The sequence below is a fragment of the Paroedura picta genome, chromosome 3, assembly GCF_049243985.1.
Source record: "Paroedura picta isolate Pp20150507F chromosome 3, Ppicta_v3.0, whole genome shotgun sequence".
In the NCBI taxonomy this organism is placed as follows: domain Eukaryota; kingdom Metazoa; phylum Chordata; class Lepidosauria; order Squamata; family Gekkonidae; genus Paroedura; species Paroedura picta.
In genome coordinates this window covers 42812554-42835278 of record NC_135371.1, presented here as the reverse complement: position 1 = coordinate 42835278, position 22725 = coordinate 42812554, and the positions used below count along the sequence as shown (strand labels likewise).

General features: G+C 44.2%; 1 protein-coding gene across 2 annotated transcripts in view; it reads left to right on the top strand.

Moving 5' to 3' along the window:
* The window catches only part of COPG1 (coat protein complex I subunit gamma 1), a 36779-nt gene extending 16426 nt beyond the window's left edge, over nucleotides 1-20353 (top strand). For both annotated transcript variants that reach the window (XM_077325427.1, XM_077325426.1), the window contains exons 12-24: nucleotides 273-461; nucleotides 705-800; nucleotides 2259-2502; nucleotides 4468-4543; nucleotides 6039-6142; nucleotides 7964-8089; nucleotides 8817-8885; nucleotides 9986-10128; nucleotides 11443-11614; nucleotides 12401-12498; nucleotides 15009-15147; nucleotides 16300-16398; nucleotides 19818-20353. In XM_077325427.1, coding sequence (XP_077181542.1) covers nucleotides 273-461; nucleotides 705-800; nucleotides 2259-2502; nucleotides 4468-4543; nucleotides 6039-6142; nucleotides 7964-8089; nucleotides 8817-8885; nucleotides 9986-10128; nucleotides 11443-11614; nucleotides 12401-12498; nucleotides 15009-15147; nucleotides 16300-16398; nucleotides 19818-19948 — 1686 coding nt within the window. In that variant the 3' untranslated portion in view covers nucleotides 19949-20353. The remainder of the gene's footprint in view (nucleotides 1-272; nucleotides 462-704; nucleotides 801-2258; nucleotides 2503-4467; nucleotides 4544-6038; nucleotides 6143-7963; nucleotides 8090-8816; nucleotides 8886-9985; nucleotides 10129-11442; nucleotides 11615-12400; nucleotides 12499-15008; nucleotides 15148-16299; nucleotides 16399-19817) is intronic.
* Nucleotides 20354-22725: the final 2372 nt, after the last annotated feature.

Sequence of the window (22725 nt, the reverse complement as noted above, 5' to 3'; positions counted from 1 at the left end):
TTAACTCTGGAGCAGGTGAACTTTGAAAAAGGAAGTATCCTGGAAATCATGTCCGTTCTTCTGTGGCCTCCTTTCTCCTGCACCTCTCCCCTACCAACATGCCTGGAAAAGTAAGGGGAGGGCTCTCAGGTCCAAGAATGCTCCCTTCAACTGGGATTACCTCTTAGCTTACAAAATAAGAGCCAGGTGTAGTATTGATGCTTTGATGTGCAGGCTTGAGAGGCACCCAGTTGCCTTGCTGCATGGAGTGAACGCCCCTTCCTCTCTGCCAGGTCGCTATGAAGCACCCATCTGCTGTGACTGCCTGTAACCTGGACCTGGAGAACCTGGTGACCGACTCCAACCGCAGTATTGCCACCCTGGCCATCACGACCCTGCTGAAGACAGGCAGCGAGAGCAGCATTGACCGACTCATGAAGCAGATCTCATCCTTCATGTCCGAAATCTCGGATGAGTTCAAGGCAGGGAAATACTTTCCTCTTATTTGGAGTCTCTCATAGAATCACAGTATTGGAAGGGACCTCCTGAGTCATCTAGTCCAACCCCCTGCACTTTGCAGGACACCCACAACCCTGTCGCTTATCCACTGGACATGCTTCAGTTTGTCTCCATCCCCCTTCAACTGTGGTGGCCAAAAACTCTGTTTAGCTTTGTGTTGTGGAGAGGGGCTAATGTTTTTTTTTTTCAATCTACCGCATGTGCAGGTGGTTGTGGTGCAGGCTATCAGCGCCCTATGTCAGAAGTATCCACGCAAGCATTCGGTCCTCATGAACTTCCTCTTCACAATGCTCCGGGAGGAGGTAAGCACAGCTGTTCTGTCTGATTGTCCCAAAGTAGAAAAAAGTTGTCCGTTTCATATCCCAGATTGGAAGGCTATGTGATAGGAATGATGGGATTATTATCATGTACTCTAGCCCAAAAGACACAATGTCTGTGGTTTTTTAAAAGTCTTATTTGTGTTCCCTCCCTAGACCCAATTCACTTTCCCACCAGCCACACAACAGCTGCAGGGAACATTTTTTAAACCAGGGTGGGGTGGGGGGCTGATTCTGATTGGGACCTTGGTGTATGGGGAGGAAGGGGTTTCTAAGGTAAAGGTATCCTCTGTGCAAGCACTGAGTCATGTCTGACCCTTGGGGTGACGCCCTCTAGTGTTTTCATGGCAGACTCAATACGGGGCGGTTTGCCAGTGCCTTCCCCAGTCATTACCGTTTACCCCCCAGCAAGCTGGGTACTCATTTTACCGACCTCAGAAGGATGGAAGGCTGAGTCAACCTTGAGCCGGCTGCTGGGATTGAACTCCCAGCCTCATGGTCAGAGCTTCAGACAGCATGTTGGCTGCCTTACCACCCTGCGCCACTTCTAGGGGGCAGTTATTTGCCCCCATGATCCAGGCATGGCCCTTGCTGGGTGTCTAGCAAGATGTAGCTTCCTGGTTTTCATATGCATTTCATTTAATCTTTTAAAGTTCACATATGCTCAGATGTACAGTGAAGAAGGGATCCTGCTGTATGCCATTTTGAAATGCACAACCACCTTTCACTGGAGCTTGATGGCCACAGAGATACTAATGCATGCCCTTTCGGAGAGGGGCCATGGCTTAGTGGTAGAGAAGGTCCCAGGTTTGACCCCTGCCATCTCCCATGAAAAGGATCAGGTAGCAGGTGATGTGAAACACCTTTCTGAGATCTGAAGAGCTGCTGTGAGTGGACAATAGGGGCCTTGATTGACCCATAGTATAAGGCAGCCTCACAGTCCCACCTCTCTTTGCTTTCTATTTGACCCAGGATGGTCTCTTGGATCTATTATTTAATAGAATAGTAGAGCTTGAAACAGCGCAAAGGGGGGGGGATTCATTGTGCAGAAGGACAGCGCTTAGAATCCTGGAAGCTATAATAAGGCTACCTGTGCCTTCCACTGAACACTGTGTCTAAAATTCTCCAATTTCTGTTATCACCCATAAGAATTAGATCTTAAAAACTAATATTTTTGTTTTATTTACATACCTTTCTTTTTCAGGCAGAAAAAGTGACTAATGCCATACAAATAAAGCAAGCCAGATGAAGAGTTTTTTCTAAGCGATTCCAAGCTCTTTGCCAAGCAGGGCAGACAATCACTCATTGTGTTGTTCCCCAATCTTGTTTTGAAACTTTGCGGAAAGCTGGCTGTTGAGTAGCTTGGAGTTTCTTAGGAAGTCCCAGTAGGGCCGCACTTCTGCAGGGTCAGTGTTTCAATTGATCTGCCCACTTGATTTCTAGGGTGGCTTTGAGTACAAACGTGCCATTGTTGAATGCATCATCAGCATCATAGAGGAGAACTCCGAGAGCAAGGAGACTGGCCTCTCTCACCTGTGCGAGTTCATTGAGGACTGCGAGTTCACTGTCTTGGCTACCCGCATTCTCCACCTCCTGGGTCAGGAAGGGCCCAAGACCAACAACCCTTCCAAATATATTCGCTTCATTTACAACAGAGTTGTTTTGGAACATGAAGAGGTCAGGGCAGGTATGTGAACTGGGAAGGTATGTGCCCTTTGGAGAAACTGGAGTTTTCTGGCTCAGAATCAAATCAAGAACAGGGAAGTGAATCACTTCTCGTCTTAATGTTTCCCATGTTTAAGGTGCAGACAGGTAGAGTTCAGATATCAGTTCATCTCATTCTCAACACGGCCAAATCTGTGGATACTTATCTATCTTGTCCATTCAGACTGTGGCCATAACTCACAAAGAAGATCACAAAAACTCAAGGAGGACATTGCAGGGCTTGAAAAATGACAGAAGAGGGCAACCAAGATGATTAGGGGGCTGGAGGACCTTTCCTGTGAGGAAAGGCTGAACCATCTGGGGCTTTACAGTTTAGAAGAGACACCTAAGGGGGAACACGATAGAGGCGTATCTAATTATTCATGGGACGGAGGGAATTGACCATGTGAGCTTTTTCTCCCTTTCCCAATGAAGCTGACGGGCAGTAGATCCAAGACAGAGAAAGGGAAATACTTCTTTGTACAATGAATGATTAAAATGTGGAATTTGCTGCCAGAGGATTTAGTGATTGCCACAAGCATAGTTAGCTTTAAAAGGACGTTAGACAGATTCACGGAGGAGGGGGTCTATCAGTGGCTATTAATCATGGTGACTAAAGGGAACCTCCATGTTCAGAGGCAGTAAACCTCTGAATACCACTTCCAATAGGCAACATCAGAGGAAGGCCTTGGTCTCTATGCCCTGTGTAGGCCCTCCAGTATATCTGGTTGGCCACAGGGTTCGGCAATTTGTTTCAGATAAGCTGAAAAGAACCCAAATCAATGCAGATTCAGGTACTTTTTGGACCTATTTGAGCTGAATTGCCCATCCCTGTACTTAAAACTGAGCATAATAGTTTAGCTGCTTGGTGAGCCCTTTAAATGCCTCCTACTTAGCCTTCTCAGGTACGTCCTGAGAAGGCAGGGGGGAGAGAAAGCATCCTTTAAATGCCTCCTCTCCCCCCACCAGTCTCTCAGGCAGTTGGGCCACTTTCTGAAGGCGGGTTAGGGGGTGGAGAGGCATATGCTCAGGAAAAAAATCAGACTGTTTTGGATTCAGCCCAAATCAATTGGGCCGAATCAAAATATGCAAACCCAAAACAGTCTGAATTCCCCCCCCCCCCCTGTGCACATGCTGAGTTGGCCACTAGGTGAGGTCGGATGTTGGACTAGGTGGACCACTGGTCTGATCCAGTAGGGCTGTGCTTATGCTCTACAGCCAAAGCAGGCGATGATAAAAGGAGGTTGGCTGGTGAGCGAGAAGAAAGGAAACGGGAAGAGAGGTGCATGTGTAAGTTGCCAGAGGAGAAAGAGGAAATAATGTGGAAAATAGAAGGCAGAGGGAAGGGAAGCACTCATGCTGGGTCATAGTTTGTCCTAGGAAAAGTTGCCAGAGGGAGGAGAAGCTGAAGACAGGGCAGATAAAGAGAAGTTTGCTGCTGGGTGGGAAGGAGAGATGGAAGCAGTGAAAGGGGGAGAGACTGTGGGGATTGTTAGGGAAGGGAACAAGGAGATGAGATACACATTAAACTGCTCTATACTGAACCAGGCCACCGGTCCAACCAAGTTGGTACTCAGACTGGCAGCAATTCTCCTGGGTTTCAGGCAGGAGTCCTTCACATCACCTGCTGCCTCGTCACTTGAACTGGGGATGCTGGGGACTGAACCTGGGACCTCTGCGTGTCATGCACTGGGCCACAGGGGAGGGGAGATACAATTCTGCCATCAGTCTTTGGAGGTCCTTCATTTCGCCCACGTAGTTCAATTACAGATGCTTTTAGATAACTACGCAAACCGTTCTGTGGCTGTTTTCTTAATCTGTGCTTGGCCATGGCAGCTTTTGAGAAAAATATATTCTGTCACAATAGGCTATATAAATGAACTTCTCTGGATCTTTTTAGATGCTCTTTCCCAGCCGAGCTCTCCTTTTCTGTTTTGCTTTTCTACAGGGGCTGTGAGTGCTCTGGCCAAGTTTGGGGCCCAGAATGAGGAGATGTTGCCAAGCATCATAGTCTTGCTGAAGAGGTGAGCTGTGTGGAGCTTATGTAGACAGCTTATGTGAAATATCTGTCTACACCAGGGGAACACTGGCAGGGCCTCATGGGAATTGTAGTCCCGCAGTTTGACTACCCCTGGTCTACACAGCAGTGGCCTCCAGGACCGCAAAACCCTGCCAGGATGGAAAGGAACTTTTCCTGGGGGAAAAGGGCACCTTTCTCTGCTGAGACAGCTCTGTTGGATGCCAGATGGGGATAAAGTGTGTCCTAATAATTCCTAGTAGTTTGTGGACAGGAGGATGACCTACCTCACAGGGTGTCTGTTTTGGGGAGAGGAAAGGGAAGGCAACTGCAAGCTGCTTTGAGACTCCTTCGGGCAGTGAAAAGCAGGGTATAAAAGCCAGCTCTTCTTCTCCTGCTACTTTATGCCCTTGGACACTGGCTGCAGCCAGACCTCATAACAAGCTGTAATGAAGCTGTGATTGGGCAAGAAAGCAGCTTGTGGGCATGGTTAAGCCTTATTCCTACATCCTCCTCTTGCATGCAGAGCTTGACTGAATGCTTCCCAGTCTGATCATTTCAGTTTCCCAGGATGTCTGGGCAAACAAGTTATTTGATCACACCTGGAGGATTTCCGTCAAGCTCCACAAGTAACAAGAGTGGTATGCAGCCACAGCAATTAGTTGTGTTTGTATTCACTTGCAATTTAATTATAGGAAAGAGCAAGAGTCCTGGAGCACCCTGAAGACTAACAAAATTTGTGGCAGGGCATGAGCTTTTGTGAGGTAGCCCAGCTACCCAATTTAATTTAATTATAATTTATTGTGACATCTGAATGCAACCAGTACAGGCAGTAGTGAAAGATAGGATGTCAGTTGTTTGAATTTGTCATCAAGGAATAAGAAAATGTATGGAGCAATTTTGCACTAGAAATTATGGCTTTTTGCTTTCTAGATTCAAAAAATTACACTGATGAGAGGAAGGCAAATGCAAAGTTAGCAGAAAATACCAAACATAAAATTGTGAAGTAAAAATCAATGAAAATAGAATGGATGTAAAATCTGTAGTGGACATTTAAGGAATTCAGATTCCTTTGCATAGAATCATACTTGCAAAGCTTTTCAGTTTGCCCTACATGAATTAAATGGGACATTTTCAGGGACCTCAATATAAACAAAAAAAGGCTAAGACAGGCTTGAAAAAGCAGTATTTGGGGACATTTGCAATTGCAAATGGGGGGGGGAGCTAGAAAGTCATGCCCCCTGAATGAAAAGGGCTGCATCTGCAGAAACGTTCTGTTCGATCCACAGCACCACCATCCACTGCAAATTCTATATCGAGTACTGTAAATCATCTCAAAGGCCACTGGGTGAGAAGTTCATCTCCTGCTTGGGTATACACTGTTGACCTGACCTTTCTAGTGTCCAGCTGGCTTGTCTATCTGTGTTGGGATAACTTTCTAGATGGGACTGTGTGAATTTCAGTGCTTCCCATTGAGCAAGGTTCTCTCATGTTTATTTCAGGTGTGTGATGGATGATGACAACGAAGTCAGAGATAGGGCCACTTTCTACCTAAGTGTCTTGGAGCAGAAGCAAAAAGCGCTAAATGCTGGATACATTCTGAATGGTAACTAGTGGCAGCTTCTTAAAATACAAAGTTGTTTTTATTGCTTGACACAGAAATGACTCCCCCACTAATGAAGCTGAGCAGAGGAACCATTAGAAGCTAAGCCACTGTGCGGTTTGTAAAATGGAACTGGTGTAAACATCCCGCAGAATGAGGCGGTAGGATTCTGATGAGGCCAAACTGCAGGAAGGAACAGTCAGATTTTGAATCATTCCTAGAGTTGTGAAACATCCTGGCAAAAATGTCCTGTCCCTTTAATAGAAGCGTAATGGGATGTCATCAACCAGGTGATGTTGTTTACCTTCATACCATGAAAAGCTTCACCAGCCCATTTCCACACATTGAGCCTTTTAGTAAAGGACCAGGACATTTTTTTTCTCCAGGCTGTTGGCAGCCCAAACACGCCCCCCCCCCCAGTGAAAACAACTGACTGCATTTTTTTTAAAGCATACACAAAATAAAGCTATACCCTTGGCCTCAGCACGTTATATGCTAATTTTCCATTTATAAAAATTATCTGTTAGGAAACTTTGCAAAATTTAAATTCAAACTCAGGCCATTGTGCAGCATTAGCTGTCTAGCACCTCATCCTGCTGCATGGGTAGAACAAGTCATGGATCTCATATCTGGTTAAACAAAAAGAAGAATCAAATGTGCAGCTTTTTTTTATTGAAACATTTTCAAAAGAACTGTAGCTAAAAGCTGGTTGGTTTACTTTGCCCTAGCCTAATAGCTCAGGGTGTTTTATATTATTATAAACATTGTCCAAAAGCATACAGGAGAGAAAAAAAGCCTGACCCATGGGTGCAAGAAAACTGGAGATGAGATGCAGATCTGAATGCCCTTCTTGGATCCTGGACTCTTTCAACGGAACATTCTTAGTTCTCATTTACTTTGTGAATCATTCTGAGCAGGGCTTGTTCTAATTGTTCTAAATAAACGAACACCTCCCCCCACTAGCACAACCTTTAGTGTCCCTAAGCATCTCCATATTTGCACACACACACCCACCTCCCATGAAGGTGCAGGCAAGCTGTCCCAATCCAGTGTCCTGCATTCTCCAATGTAACTCATGACTTACCTCTCACAGTAGAACTGCGCAGTCATTCTGTAGCCAAGGACTATCTAAGAACAGGGAACAGGAACAAAGGCAATATGGAAGACCTAAAGCCCCCCCCCCCCCCCGCAACCAAGACCAGCTGGGCCTGTGCTGCATTGCAGTGTAGCAGCAATGATTTAAACAACTGCTGGTTGAATTGAGGGCCAGAAGGCTTCATTTGGTTAAAGGCAGTTACTGCCATTTTAGGTCCGTAGGTCAGCAGGAATAGTGTAACGCAGCCTGAAAAGCAGATGGGAATTTGATCTCGATTTCCAGCTCAGCTCCCCCTTATGTGGCACTGTGCGTTGTCTGAGCAGGCCAGAAGGTGTATTGCCATGCCTCTGTGCTTGCTGTCTCTGGTCCTTAAAGCAAACAGATGCAAGCCAGATGTATGTACCCTACTCCAGAGAGAAGAGCCATTTCCATAGGGGTCCTTCTCAGGTTGCTTTTTCTGAAATGCAGGTATATTCACTGAAAATGGATTTGCAGCATTTGAATGGTGAGAGTCACAGCGGGGAGTCGCTCGTAGCCTGATCTACAGCCCAATGAAACTGTAGGGGATTAAACTGGCTAAAATCCAAGCTCTTTAAGAACATTTGTAGATGAGGGCATATGGAAGAGCAGATGTAGAGAGTTAATTGCGCTCTGATTTATAAGCTGGGAAAGAGCCGTCTCATTTCCTGTGAATTCTATTTTTTGTGTGTCACCATTTCTCCCTCCAGGATTGACGGTATCCATCCCTGGGCTAGAGAGGGCATTGCATCAGTATACTCTGGAGCCATCAGAGAAACCGTTTGACCTGAAATCTGTTCCTTTGGCAACCGCCCCCCTCATCGAACAAAGAATAGGTAACTGAAGAACCATGAAGGGAATCTTTCTCAACAGGGCCTGGAGCAGGCTTTCTCAACCAAAGTTTCATGAAAGAGTTTCCCAAATGAATGGAAGTTAACTAATTTTTTTTATAGATTTAAAAAAAATTGTTAAACATTTATTGTGATGTGACAATACCCCCCTTTCCAAAATGGCCAATAATGGACCTTCGAGCGGGAGGGGCCTTGGGTGGGTGTGTACGCAGTTATTTTTCCCAACTATGATCGTGCCACTTCTGGGATTTCTCAAAGCCTGAGGAATGTTTCAGAGCTTTCTCAATGGTAAAAAAGTTGAGAAAGGCTGGCCTTGAACATTTCTTGAGGTACTTCCCAGGCTCCCTTTGATTTCATACTAAGCAGCTTACAATCACCCTCCCTTCCTCTCCCCATAACAGACACCCTGTAAGGTAAGGGTAGGCTGAGAGAGCTCTGCCAGAATTGTTCTGTGAGAACAGCTCTAACAGGACTGTGACTAGCCCAAAGTCACCCAGTTGGCTGCATGTGGTGGAGCGGTGGAATTGCTTAATTTCATCTTTTAAAGTGTTTGGGATAGCTTAGCATGTTTGTCCTTCCGGTTTGCCATCTGATTGGAATTTTGGTAAAATTATTATGGTAATAAATCTGCAACTTGTTTCTAAACTGTTACTTTATTTCCCTTTTCTGAGTACCCAACCTAACACACAGTACTTTCCTTTCCTTTATGCAGAAAATATTCCCATCTCTGCAGTGAAGCAGCCAGAGAAAGTAGCAGCCACCCGACAAGAAATATTCCAAGGTATGATAATTTCCTCTTGCATTTTGGGAAGGAGATACGGAACTTGAATTGCCTGGGTACTGTGTATATGTGTATAGTGTCCAGCACACATCTCTTTTCAGTGCTGGAACTGCTCTAGAAAGCCTTAAAGTGAAGGGTTCATCTGCTAGAAATCACAGCATACAAAACTGAATCAGAGCATTTAAGCCTGAGCCCAGTATTGTTCATTATGGAAGCAGCCCTCCAAGATTTCAGTAGGGATCTTTCCCAGATGACTGAATGCAGACCTTCATTGTGTATTCTCTCCCACTGAGCTATGCCTCTTCCCTGGAAACAGAGCTACCTGTTCATAACTTTCTCTCTTGATAATTCCCCGTCTTGAAAGACCGCCTCTTTATGTGTCCCTGTGCACCACATACATTCTTTGGGCAGCACTCTGTGGGCTAGCCCACCACTTAGAACAGCCAGTCTAGCATTCACCAGAGCCCAGGCTTTTTCCATCATAGCTCCTACTCTGTTGAATGGCCTCCCTGAAGAGGTGAGGAGTCCTTGGAGAACTGCTTATTTACCAGGGCTTTTGAGAGGGTTTGAACAGCAGGCCATCTTTTAAGGGATTAAAAGATGTAATTAAAAGATGTACAAGTGGCTAGGCAGACAGGATTGTGTCCATGCTTGGCTCTTATGGCCCTTTCTTGCATGTCCAGGGTAATCTTTGCCCCCAAACTTTGGGTTGGGAGGCAAATTTCCTCCAGGCCAGACTCACCATGAATTCTGGGTTTTCTTTGGGGGGGGGTGGCATCATCTGGGCATGGATGACTGCGGGTGAGTGTCCTGCATTTTGCAGGGGGTTAGACTAGATGACCCTGGAGGTCCCATCCAGCTCTATGATTCTGATTCTATAAAGTGGAAAGGAAGGGGAAATTTTGCTAGCTTGTTATTTTCTTCTGGTTTTAACTGAAAATGTTTAAAACTATTATTGTGAACTGCCTTGAACCACAAGGAGAGACAACATATGAATGCTTCAAGAAATAAATCACTCTTTACACTTGACTGAAGATTATGCAGTCTTATTTTATCCCAACAATGAATGGAAATCCTGTTGCTCTTTTACTGTCTTTTAGAGCAACTAGCTGCTATTCCCGAATTCCGAGAACTTGGCCCATTGTTCAAGTCTTCTCCTACACCAGTTGCTCTCACAGAATTGGAAACCGAGTATGTGATTCACTGTACCAAGCACACATTCACCAATCACATGGTTTTCCAGGTGGGTATTGTACTGAAACAACAACATCTTCTGATGCCAGTGGGAAAATAATGCAATCAGGGGGCTTAGTAACCATAATAGATATTGATTCCTGGAGATTCACTCCAATTGAACTCCTTGCCTCATGGGCAGACAGCTTCAGACAACATTTCTGGTGCCTTACCACCCTGCGCCACAAGAGGCTCTTACTGGAAGATAGACCTATGAAAATGGGCTTGTTTACTTATTTATGCCCGTTTTTTCCAGGATTCAAAATGGCTTTAAAGGCATATACAGTGTAAAACAACTGAAAACCCCAATATATCAAAAAATCTGTTACTTACATCTCTGTTAGTACAAAACTCAAAACTGAGGGGAAACTCCTCTACCAGCAAAGGAACCTACAGACACAAAAATCAGAACAGCTCTCAGTCTGTATGCGAAGGTGTAGGCATCCCCTCCCTTCCCAGTCCCCGTTAGCTGGTATTCATGTCAACTCTAAATTGCTACTCTGTAGGTGGAATTAGGGCTGGCAGTCTGCAGACCAAGGTGGTAAGCAGCCTTCAGCAAAGCACAGGTTCTTGTTCACAGTTGAATGATGAGGATAAGTAAAAGTGTAACTTTTACTTTTAAGCACTGGCAGTTTTGTTTCATGTGGCTTACTCCCCCATAATGGTCCTTCTCCCTGGTTCCAATATTATTTTAAATTATTTCATCATTTAATTTTTAATTGTTCAAATATTTTAATGTTTTTATATGCACCAAATCGGGGACCCTAATCAGGTAGAAATGTGACATTAAAATATTTAAAACAAATTAGGTGCACTTTCGATACAGATCCTAAAATGCATGAAAATATCTGTTTGTTTCACTGCTGAAAATGTACATCTCAACATGGATGCTATTGAGAATGTCACCCTTCTGAAACAATTGAGTTGTATACACTGTAAGAATCTATCAGTCCAGGAGGCAAGTGGAAGCCAAAGGGAGCCATCTTAATGAGCCTACATTGAGAACAAGCTTCATGCCTGTGGTGGCTCAAGAACTGAAGTTCTCTTCAGCGCAGCCAGCCTGCTTCCAAAGTACATAGGCACTGCAAACAGTACCTTTGATTTTTGCTCAATGCAATGCTTTGGAAGTCTTCCTAAACATAGATCTTAAGCATTGTGTCCATAAAAGGGATGCTGGATACTACCTTTAGATCATCCATCCCTAGCTTCGTTCAAGTCCTGCCAATCAAGTGACCGTTCTACCTCAAACTACATCTGTCAGTATATACATCGAAGACTAGTGGACTGACTTTTGGTTATGGTGTAACCTTACTTGCTCCTACAGTTTGACTGCACAAACACCTTGAATGATCAGATCCTGGAAAATGTCACTGTGCAGATGGAACCAACGGAAGGATATGAGGTTATTGGTTTCATACCTGCAAAAAGCTTGCAATACAACCAGCCTGGCACTTGCTACACATTGGTCACGTTGCCTGAAGAGGACCCAACGGCAGGTAACTTTCATTCCTCTCTGTGTAAACCCACCTTCTACCACAGTGCAGAGTCCTATCCAGGCCCCTTTCCGTAGATGCTGAAGTGGAACAGAGCAGCTTTGATGCTGGAGAAACAAGACTATCCTCCAGCATGCACGAACTTAGAGGGAGGCTGCAGCAGCCCACTTTTCTCTTTTTTTAAGAACAATTGTGAATTGCAACTGAGGCACCCTTTGATGTCTTCAGTTTTTTCTTCAGTCTTGATGTCTTGATGTCTTCAGTCTTTTAGTTTGTGACTACTATTTAGACCAGGAGCCCCCTGTTTAGACTGCGGCCCTCCAGATGTCCATGGACTACAATTCCCATGAGCCCCTGCCAGCAAATGCTGGCAGGGGCTCATGGGAATTGTAGTCCATGGACATCTGGAGGGCCGCAGTTTGACTACCCCTGGTTTAGACTTTATGCTGTGACTGAACGGCCCTTGCTCTCTGCCCTCCTTTCATTTATAAGTTTGGATATATTACGATAAATTCCAGATGGAAAAGGGAGAGTAGCATCAGATTCTGTGCTGCAGAGCATAAATTGCAGGCATGAAGCTTTCTTAGCAGTGTTTCTGTGAGTAATCTCACATGCCTGTTGATAAGCATCTGCACTGTTCCTCTGAGGAAATTCTTTGAGAATTGCAAGGTGTGTTGTAAGTCCTCCTTAGAACCTTCAGTAACTTTTAAATACATGGGGCAGATTGGGCCTGGGACTGAAAAACGAATGGCAGGCACTGTCATTGAGTGTATGTTGTGTTCTTTGCAGTCGCCTGTACATTTAGCTGTATGATGAAATTCACTGTCAAGGACTGTGACCCGAACACTGGCGAAGCTGATGAGGAAGGCTACGAGGATGAATATGTGGTAAGAAGGGAACTTTGATGCCTTTACTCTTTGTTGTCAGCATGGTAGAGCAGCGACTTCTAATCTGGTGAGCCAGATTTGATTTCCCGCTCCTCCACATGCAGCTCACAGAGCATGGGGAGAGGAAGGGAAGGTGATTGTAAGCCGCTTTGAGACTCTTTTGGACAGTGAATAAACAGGGTATAAAAACCAACTCTACTTCTGAAACATGGTCAGGTGTGCTTAAAGGATTACTTCAAGAGGTGAAAGGAAGCAGAGAGCTCTGACTTGGTCCCGTAAATACATAAGAAAACCAGTTTTCTCAAAGCTAAATGATGTATTTGGTTAGGCTGTGTGCTAACAAGCTGTTGAATCTCAGCATGTCCAGATGGCTGCATCTCAAGGCTGGAAGGTCTTGTCAGCATTGCTCAGGCAGGCTTGGCTGATAACCAGCTCAGTTTTGGCAGCCACATACTTAGGAGCCATGACATCTCCCTTAGGGACGATTACTGTGGGCTTACCAAGTTATCCGTACATTTAATGAATAAAAATGGCTTGGCTGCATTTTACTCATGATAATCTGGGCAGGGTTCTTCGAGCAATCCCTTCCCCAGTCATTTCAAATACCAGTAACCGTTGTTGACATCTCTTCCCTGCAGAAAATGGATGAATCTGCTTCTGTACTCAGTGGGCTTCTTTATATATGCTAGAGCAATTGATTTCCTGTTAGTTTTAGGGCAATCGTGGAAATGTCTCTGGTGTGTGTCAATCCTGGAAGGAGATTTTTAGCTCCTGTTCCTTGCATGAGTGGGGGAGGGCTTCTTTTTCGAAACCTCTCTCCTGCCCTCACGTTTCCAGAAAGGGCTTTTGTACAGAAGGGTTCGGGAGTCGGGGTTATGCCAGCACCTTGTGCCATTTCACGTAGAATTTTTTGTTTGTTTGTTTACCCTGAAGAGCTGGGTGCATAATGTATCTTGAACCCTGTCCTGATCTGTTGACGGATTCTCTCCATCTTCCTTCTTGCTCAGTATGTGATTTTGGAAATTCAACTGAGATTTAAAGCCATAAGTGCTGCTGCTCAAATAGCTGTCATTAATAATGTCAAAGTTTGGGAACAAGCAGGATTGATGGGATTTGATCTCCATTTGTGCTGCAGGAAAAAGACATCTATTTTCTCTCTAAAATACATTCAAGCAACACTATCTCTGTAGAGGCGAAAAGGCCTAATTGTGATCTTCCCCTCAAAAAGCTAGGGGTGGGGAAGCAAAACAGACTGTGCACATACAGTCACTTTTTTTTAAAGTGACAGGGACAAGGTAGTTAAAGGACTTTGCCTGCCCACATTGTGTAACCCGCTTAAGATATGCCTCATGAGCTTTGCTGTCAGTGCCCTCACCTTCAGAGGTGAGGTGGGAGGCAAGCAGAGGCAGGGCTTTTTTGGCTGTGGCACATCCCCTGTGGAATCCTTCCCCTTAATGCTCCCTCAGTGCCTGTGTTTCTCTCATTTAGATAGGATGTGCATTTTGTTCACCCAGGCTTTTAACTTAAGGGCGCATCCTTTAACATTGTTTTTGTTTGGAAATTGTTAATTTAAGCTGTCAGTGTTCTGTTTGCATGGTTTATGTTTTTATGCTTGGCTGGGTTTTTAATGCTTTATTTTAATATCTTTTAATATTCTGTTATTATTTTATTTTTATAAGCAGTCTTGGGCATACTTAAATGTGTGGGTGTATGGAATACATATAAACCATGCACCTATAATCATAGTAGGGAGATAATACTTCTTCAAAAAATATACCTGGGGCACTACAGTAGTTTTGATAGTTCATGTATGGTGATAGTGATGTATGCTGATAGGTCTTGAAACTATAAGCAACCTTCTGCATTACTCATTTAACGTTTTCTATAAACCGCCCTGAGTTGCAAGAGAGGGTAGTATATAAATACAAATGAACAATAAATACATAAGATGAATTCTGAGAATTGTCATTCAGTTGATCTTTAACAGGACAGGTTGTACAGAGATTACGTCTCACTGTTGAGCTGTTTTGAGCTTGACAGTCTGACTGGACTGGGACTGGACCAGGTGAGAAAATGTCTTGGTTACCAAGAGTTGGAGAAGTTACTGTACGGATAGCCAAATATCTGTCAGCAGATATTGCACAATGTATTCAAAGACCCACCTGCCAGGCTTGTTTTATTTGGTTGTGTGCTCCTGTTCACGGCAATAGTTGAAAGAATCACGCATTGTCATTTCTGCATGTTCATATTTGAGCAAGGAATCTGCTCTAGGTCACTCCACAGTAAGATGAATGAGTTGTAAAACAAAGTGCACTATAGTCCAAATATTAGGCCAAAAGATTACTGATTAAAAAATAATAGATATTGCAGCAGGATGGAGATGTTGGAATAGCTGGGGATGTGTATGTTCTGAAGGACGAGTGGGAATATGCTTTGAAATGACTTTTCCTCTACTGGTAAAGCTTGATTCAGAACAATATTATTTCAATTCAATACCTTTATTGTATCAGCTGGAAGATATTGAAGTGACCATAGCTGACCACATTCAAAGAGTTCTAAAGCCAAATTTTGGAGCAGTGTGGGATGAAGTCGGTGATGAGTTTGAAAAAGAAGAGACTTTCACGTTATCCACTGTCAAAACTCTAGAAGGTGAGAAATCATCTAATTATAACAGAACATTTGATAATTTTCCTTCTGAGTCTCTTTCTACAAACTAGTTGTATTCCTAGGCCTGAACTGTCATCAATCCCATATACAGACAAACTGTTTAACAGGCTATCCCTAGTGCATTTCCATAAAGCGGCCTTGCCTCCAATCACCTGAAAATGGGTTTACTCTGAATGCTCCTCTTTTCTCTATGTGTATGGTAGAAGTCTAGTATAATACCTCAAAATTTGGACCTGTGGACAGTGTTAGGATAAAAGTGGTCTAGAGCTGCTTCCTTTTCCTCCAATGAAACATGTCCACCTGGAAGAGTTACAAGGGGCAAAAATCCGGAAGTGAACTATAAATGGCCATCTTGGGAATTACCTTTATTTATGTCTGTCTTTCCCCTTTGGATAAATGAATTTCCCCAATATATCCATTAGTTCCGTGTTCTCCAACCCCTGGGCTGCGGCCCCGTAGCAGGCCGTGAGGCCCTCAGTGGCCACTGCGGGGGAAAGGGAGGCACGGGCACCAGCGCACCAGTGAGCGCGCCTCCCTCCCCCCTGCAGCATGGCCCACATGCAGGCGCAGCAGCTCCGCACCTGCGCGTTTGCACCCATGCATCCCCCCCCTTTGCGTTGGCGCCCGCGCCTCCCTCCCCTCCCTCCGGTCCCCGGCCCAAAAAAGGCTGGGGACTACTGCATTAGTGTTTGGTGTCCTGCAAACACATACTTAAACAGTTATCTTCAACTGCCAAAAATCAGTAGCAGCTTGCTGGTTCCCCTAGACTTACAGCCTTGCACCTACACATTTGCTTTTTTTTCCTGACCTGTTCTCCCACTCTGTTCTCATTTTTGCCCCTGCTCTTGTATCAGCACAAGTACATGAAATGTCCTCAATGAGTATTTTCATTAAGTTATTTTACTGTCTTTAAAATCATATCCATAAGGCCCCTCAGGAATTTATAATCCATCAAATAAGGCTTGCTGATGTCCACAGTTCTCAGGTGAAGTCACAAATTCATGGTACATCTTGTACAAGCATGTGAAACATTCAGCACTTTCTTCACATAGGAGATTTATGACATGTTTATGAAGTGAAGAGAATAGCACTATAGGTTACAGAAAAGTGTGCATCAATATTTTTTTTCCACAGAGGCAGTAAGCAATATAGTGAAATTCCTGGGGATGCAGCCCTGTGAGAGGTCAGACAAAGTACCAGAAAACAAGAATTCTCATACACTTTATCTGGCAGGTAAGGTGTTGTGGCTTCAGATGTTGTAATCATGATAGGTACTGTTGACTGAAAAATCAGCCACATATTAGATGGGTCTCCATTCACAGCACTATTTAGGTGCAAATAACAGAGCAATCATTAATATGCCATTGCTTAGAGGGAGGGCCATGGCACTGTGGTAAAGCATCTTCTTGACATGCAGAAGTTTCCATCTTCAATCCTCAGCATCTCCAGTTGAAAAGATTAGGCAGTAGAAGATGTGAAAGACCTCTGCCTGGACCCTGGAGAGCTGCTGCCAGTCTGAGTAAACTGCCCAGCCCTTGATGGACCAGTGGTCTGATTCAGTTTACAGCAGCCTCATGGGTTCATACTGGGATACATTCACTTGGCAAGCATTTCTGTTGTTAGTTAGTTTGCCTTGGCCCTGAGGCAGTTGCTGAGAAATAGTGATCTTTGTCCCAGCTACCACGTCCCATCCCCCTTCCCTGTAGGAAAGGTAAATGTTCTGTTTTTTATTTATTTGATTTTTATACCACCCGCCTGATGAGCTGACTCGGGGCACTTCACAACATTCCATATAGACAATGGTTGAAATACAATACATTAATTCAATAAAAATAGAAGATCGATTTAAAATTAATTTATAATGATCAGTGCAGTAACAACAACCCATTTTCAAGTGCTGATAATCTTCTCCCTGGCCAGGTTACAACCTGGTGATTCTTACAGTAGTAAGTAGATGGTAGGTAGGTGGGGCCTTGGTAGATATTAACTTTGGCCTCAACCAGAAGCCTGGTAGAAGAGCTCAGCCTTACAGGCCCTGCAGAACTGTTCTAGCTCCATCAGGACCTGGATATGTTCCAGGAGCTCATTCCACCCAGCAGAATCCAGGACAGAAAATGACATGGCTCTGGTTGAGGCCAGACATAGGGCCAAGGACCACCAACTTATTGGTGTTAAGAGAGCGAAGCGCTCCTCGTGGGTATAGATAGAGAGGTGTTCCCTCAGATACGCAGGACTCGGACCACAAAGGGCCTTATGGGTAAGTAACGATACCTTAAACTTGATCAGAATACAACTGGTAACCAGTGCAGCTGTTGGAACACAGGTTGAATGTGTCCCTGTAAGGTCCCTGGCTGCTATGTTCTGAAGCAACTGCAGTTTCCAGAGAAAGGATAAGCATAGGCCTTTGTAGAGTGAGTTACAGAAGTCCAGTCTAGAGGTGATCATCACATGGATGACTGTGGCTAGGGGATCCGGGGCCAAGGAAGGTGCTAGTAGTTTGGCTTTGCAAAGGTGGAAGAATGCTAGTCGCGCTACTCTTCAGACTTGCACCTCCATGGATAAGGAGGTGTCCAAAGTCACATCCACGTTTGTGGCTGAGGTGGCAATCAACAGTTGGACCCAGTCTAGACAGGGTAAGTGTGCTTCCTTGCTTGGTTCTTTCTCACCCAGCCACAGGATTTCTGTCTAGGTCTGAAGGGTTGAGTTTCAGGCGACTCTGTTCAAGCCATCCTGTCACTGCTTCCAGGCACCTGGCAAAGTTGCCTGGGGGTGTCTGTGGGCATCTGTCCATCAGAAGGTAGAACTGGGTGTTATCTGCATTCTGATGGCACTCAAGCCCAAACCTCTAGACTAGCTGGGCAAGAGGGCTCATAAAGATGTTAAACAGAGTTGGGGAGAGAATCACACCTTGAGGCACCTCACAATGGCAGTGATGTTGGTGCTGCATCTCCCCAGCAGCTACCCTCTGTTCACAATCCCAGAGAAAAGAGATCATCCAATAGAGGGCAATCCCTTGTATTCTGACATTGGCAAGGCAGTGAGTTAGAAGCTCATGATCAACTATGTCGAACACTGCTGTAAGATCCAGTAATACAAGCAGCACTGACCTGCCTCAGTCCAGCTGTCTCTGGAGGTCATCCATCAGGGCAACCAGCAACATTTCTATCCCATGGCCAGGCCAGAAGCCAGACTGGGATGGGTCGAAGACTGAAGCTTCATCTAGATATGCTAGTAGTTGGTCCACAGCAGCCCTTTCAACCGTCTTCCCCAGAAATGCTAAATGCAAGACAGGGTGGTAGTTGGCTGGGTCCCATGGATCCAGAGATGGTTTTTTGTTTTGTTTTTTTCAGTAGAAGACAAACCACTGCCTCCTTCAGGTCCTCCAGAAATTCTCCCACTGTAAGGAAAGGTTGATAATCTCCCGGAGTGCCTCCTACCCTCTCATTGCTCATTTCAAGAAGCCATGAGGGGCAGGGATCTAATGAACATCAGTTCGGCTTCACTGAAGCCATCATCTGAAACCCTCAAATACTCCCTCCAAAGACGGCCAGAGGGCATTTATTCCCTTACTATATCAATAGTTGGGGGAAGGTCACGGAGGAGTGACAAGATTTGGCTCACAAATGCCTCACAGTTGATGTCTTATCATTTTGGTCCCCTTCCCCAAGGGCGGTAAGGGAGCAAACTACCCTAAATAATTGTGCTGGTCATGAGCTTGCGGGTGCGATAGAAACTTGCATTAAAACTCTCATTTTACCATTTTCACAACCATCTCATAGGCCCTCATAAGCATCCTATAAGATGTTCTCGAAGCTTCATCGCAAGTCTTCCTCCAAACTCCGCTCTGGTCGTCTTGGCTCCCTTTTCCTTTTATGTCGCTCCTCTGTGTACCAAGGGGCCATCTAGGTTGGGAGCGGGGAGGACGTCGGCGAGCGGTCTCATCAATGGTGGCCAGCATTTGGGTGTCATTTACTGGCCAGGTCCTGTGGGTTGTGCCTAGGAGATAGTAACCAGACATGTCAGAAGCTCCTTCCTTCTGTCCTCTGTGCAGTTATCCACTCCAGCATGTCCCCTACAATATTTTTAAAATGCTATCCTCATCTCTCTGAAAAGAAGGGTAACCAGTACAATCCTTTTTGTGGATTGAAATAGTCGTTTTGCATGATTTTAGAATGGTGAGCTCCACTTTGGGGATCCACTCCTTTTTTTAAAATAGAAGGAAGGAAGGCAGTTAACTTAAAGCCATCACACATTAGCTTAAATCTTCTTGGCAACTCAGGTGTTACTATAGACGATAACCATTGATTAAAATGGATTTATTAGATCCAAAACAAAATTTGTCTTGATTCTGGTGGTGGGAATTTTAAAGCAGTTAGATCAGATGCTGTAGATTTGTAATCAGACTGTAGACCCCTAATCCAAACATCTATAAGCTGTACTCTAAACATCTTTAATTTTCTTCAGAAACAGGAATGGGTGGGCATTTGGGTTAGGGCCATGATGAAGCAATTAGTCTAACTTTCCTGCACCTATCATGAAAAAATAAATAGAATAAAAATTTCTCTAGCCACCTGAAGGAAAAAAGGACTGCAATGTGGGCACTCAAAATGCTTGTTAATAATGCCTGTTTCAATGTTTCTTACCTGCTTCAGGTGTATTTCGAGGTGGTCATGACCTCCTGGTTCGTTCTCGCCTTGTCCTGACAGACACTGTGACAATGCAAGTCACAGCACGAAGTGGAGAGGAACTTCCTGTGGATGCTGTTATGGCCTCTGTTGGCTGAATTCCTTTTGGGACTCTGTACTTCAAACTTGCTAGCTGAAGGGAATGCTCAAAAACCATTCCCTATATCCTGAACACGAAGAATTACTTCAACACTGATATAGAAAAATATAGTGGTGTAGGCTGAAAGCCACAAGCGTATTTTATGAAATGCTGAATGGGTTACCCTTCAGGCGCCCTAAGCCCTTGTGAAAAGAGCATTTTCTTTCATACCAAACGTGCTGCTTACAGATTCTGTATGGGTCCTTTCAACAGTTCTTGTTGTAACGGTGTATCAAATATTTCTCCTGCAGTGATCACCTTTCCAATTAGCATATTTAACTATTGCCAATTTCTACTTGTGCTTGGTATTTTTAAAAAGCCTTTCAAAATAGGCTAGAAAAATAAAAGCATGCATTTTCTTTTGTTTGTGCTGTCAGAGTTTTGATCCTTTAAAGAAGCAGGATTTGCTCCCTCCCGTTATATGGGGTCCCCCACAGGTGAAATTATGGACCAGTATAGAGTATCAATATGAAACATGCTGAAGTGGAACTTTTGGTCTTTTGCTTTGAGCCCCCTACCCACCAAAGAGGGTTAGGGTTGCCAGTTCCGGGCTGAGTAATATCTGGAGATTTTGTGAGGTGAAGCCTTAGGTAAGGTGGAACTTCCAGGTGAACTCCTCTCTGTTGCCTTGAGATCAGTTGTTCTAATAGGAGATTTCCATCTACCACCTGGAAGTTGGAAACCCTAGATAGTGCTGGTAAGAAATTTGTTACATTCCTTCAGGTGCCTCCTCATATAATAATCCAGAGAACCTACTTTGTGAGTCAAGTTCAAGAATTTGAAATGCCTAACAGTTTCCAACATGTTTCTGCCCTTGCAAATATGCTTTTTGAGGCCTGTGTACAGAAAAATCCACTTGAAGACAATAATTTAGAATGCAGGATTGCTTCATTCAAAATATCCAAAATATCCTCAAGTTATCCATTTAGGATAACATTTAACATGTCACTAAAAGCAAAAAAAAAAAAACCCTCTTGTGTGATTCTTGTCATTTTTTTATTGAGTAGAATCTAGAAAGATTAATGCCCAACTAACTTAGTGGTAGGTAGTGTTACAATCTAATAGAGGTAAACACACCAGTCAGACTTTTCATTCCATTATAGCAGCAGTCCCCAACCTTTTTATCACCAGGGACCAGTCAACGCTTGACAATTTTACTGAGGCCCCGGGGGGGGGGTAGTCTTTTGCTAAGGGACGTCGCCGCCTGAGCCCCTGCTTCACTTGCTTTCTTGCTGAGGGATGTCGCCGCCTGAGCCCCTACTCCACTTGCTTTCTTGCCGGCGCCCCTGATTTCCCACCGCCCACTGGGAGGTGCTGCCAGCAGCAGCTGTGCTGTGCCATGCCGAGGGGGAGTCCCAGCCATGGCGGCCGCCGGAGAGCCCCAAAGGTGAGTCGGTGGCAGAGTGGCAGGGAAGCCCCCAAGGCAGCAGCCGAGGACGAGGAGGAGCCGCAGCCCAGTACTGATTGATCCACGGACCGGTCCCTGTCTCTGGACCGGGGGTTGGGGACCACAGCATTATAGGATATCTGCCAGTGTGGTTAATTAAAACACGTGTAAGGGTCCTTCAAAGATGGATTCCCCATCTTTACAATAGAAAAACAAGAGTGAAAACTTTGGCTAGATGGTACTAAAATTATTTTAAATGTAATGGATGAAACAGCCCTAAAAAGTGTCAAGCAACTCCTTGTATGTTTAGCATTAAAACATGGTTTCCCTTTCTGAACAAGATTTCATTTCCATGTCCTGAAAATTCATAGTTGCAATAACAAGCAAGCTCTCTGGGCTTTTTGCATATATTATCTGCTTTTATAACTGTTGCTGAAGTCCATTTTCACATGACAAGATTTCCTGGACTGGTCAGTTTGATTGTATTTCTGTACTCTCTTAAATACTGCTGACTTGTTTGCTTGCCTCATATGTTTACCCTTGAACATTCTGAGTTGAAGTTCAAGGAGTTTGTACAAATTGAAAGAGAAAAACCAGGGGGTTAAGTGCCAGGTGTGTGGCTTGCTGCCAGCTTCTTTAATTGCATAAGGACTTCGGGGTGGTGGGAGAAACAGGTGATCTATAAACAAGAACCTTGAAAAGATAAACTTGTGGCAGCTAAATCTAGTTTATCCACTAAAGCAGGATTATAAAAAGTAGATTTCATAGGATTCAAATAAGTGTCCATATTAGTACAGACAGTTGATGAGACATTTTTCAGTTGATTCTGCCTTTAAACAAATTTTATGTTAAAAGTATATCACATTGACTGGGAAGGAAGTGGAACAATTTACCATCTAGAAAGTAACTGTTTTAAAATACCGTAATCAAAATAGCCTCCAGAAATATTTTCCCCTTAGTTATCCTGATTGCAACTGCATCTTGCATTAAAATTACCAACTAGAATTTAATTAGGCAAAGCTTTGGTTAAGTATTCTATTGATTTAAGGTAGTCAAAGCTTTCTACTGCACTCAGAAATCAGTTTTGGGGGTTCTTAATTTTCTATATACTGAGTATTTCTAAACAAATCCACACTATCTTAACCAAGTATGCTTTCTTGGATGCATGTGAGAGTAAAAGAATGAGAATTTTTGGAACATTGAGTTTTATAAAAATAATAATAATCACTGGAGTCCACATGAAGGGACCTTCTCATTGTGGCTTGTGTCCTTTGGGGAGGTTACTCCTACTTGCTCAAGCAAGCAGGGCCTGATATTAAATCCTGTTGCTAGGTATCTCCTGCCAATTA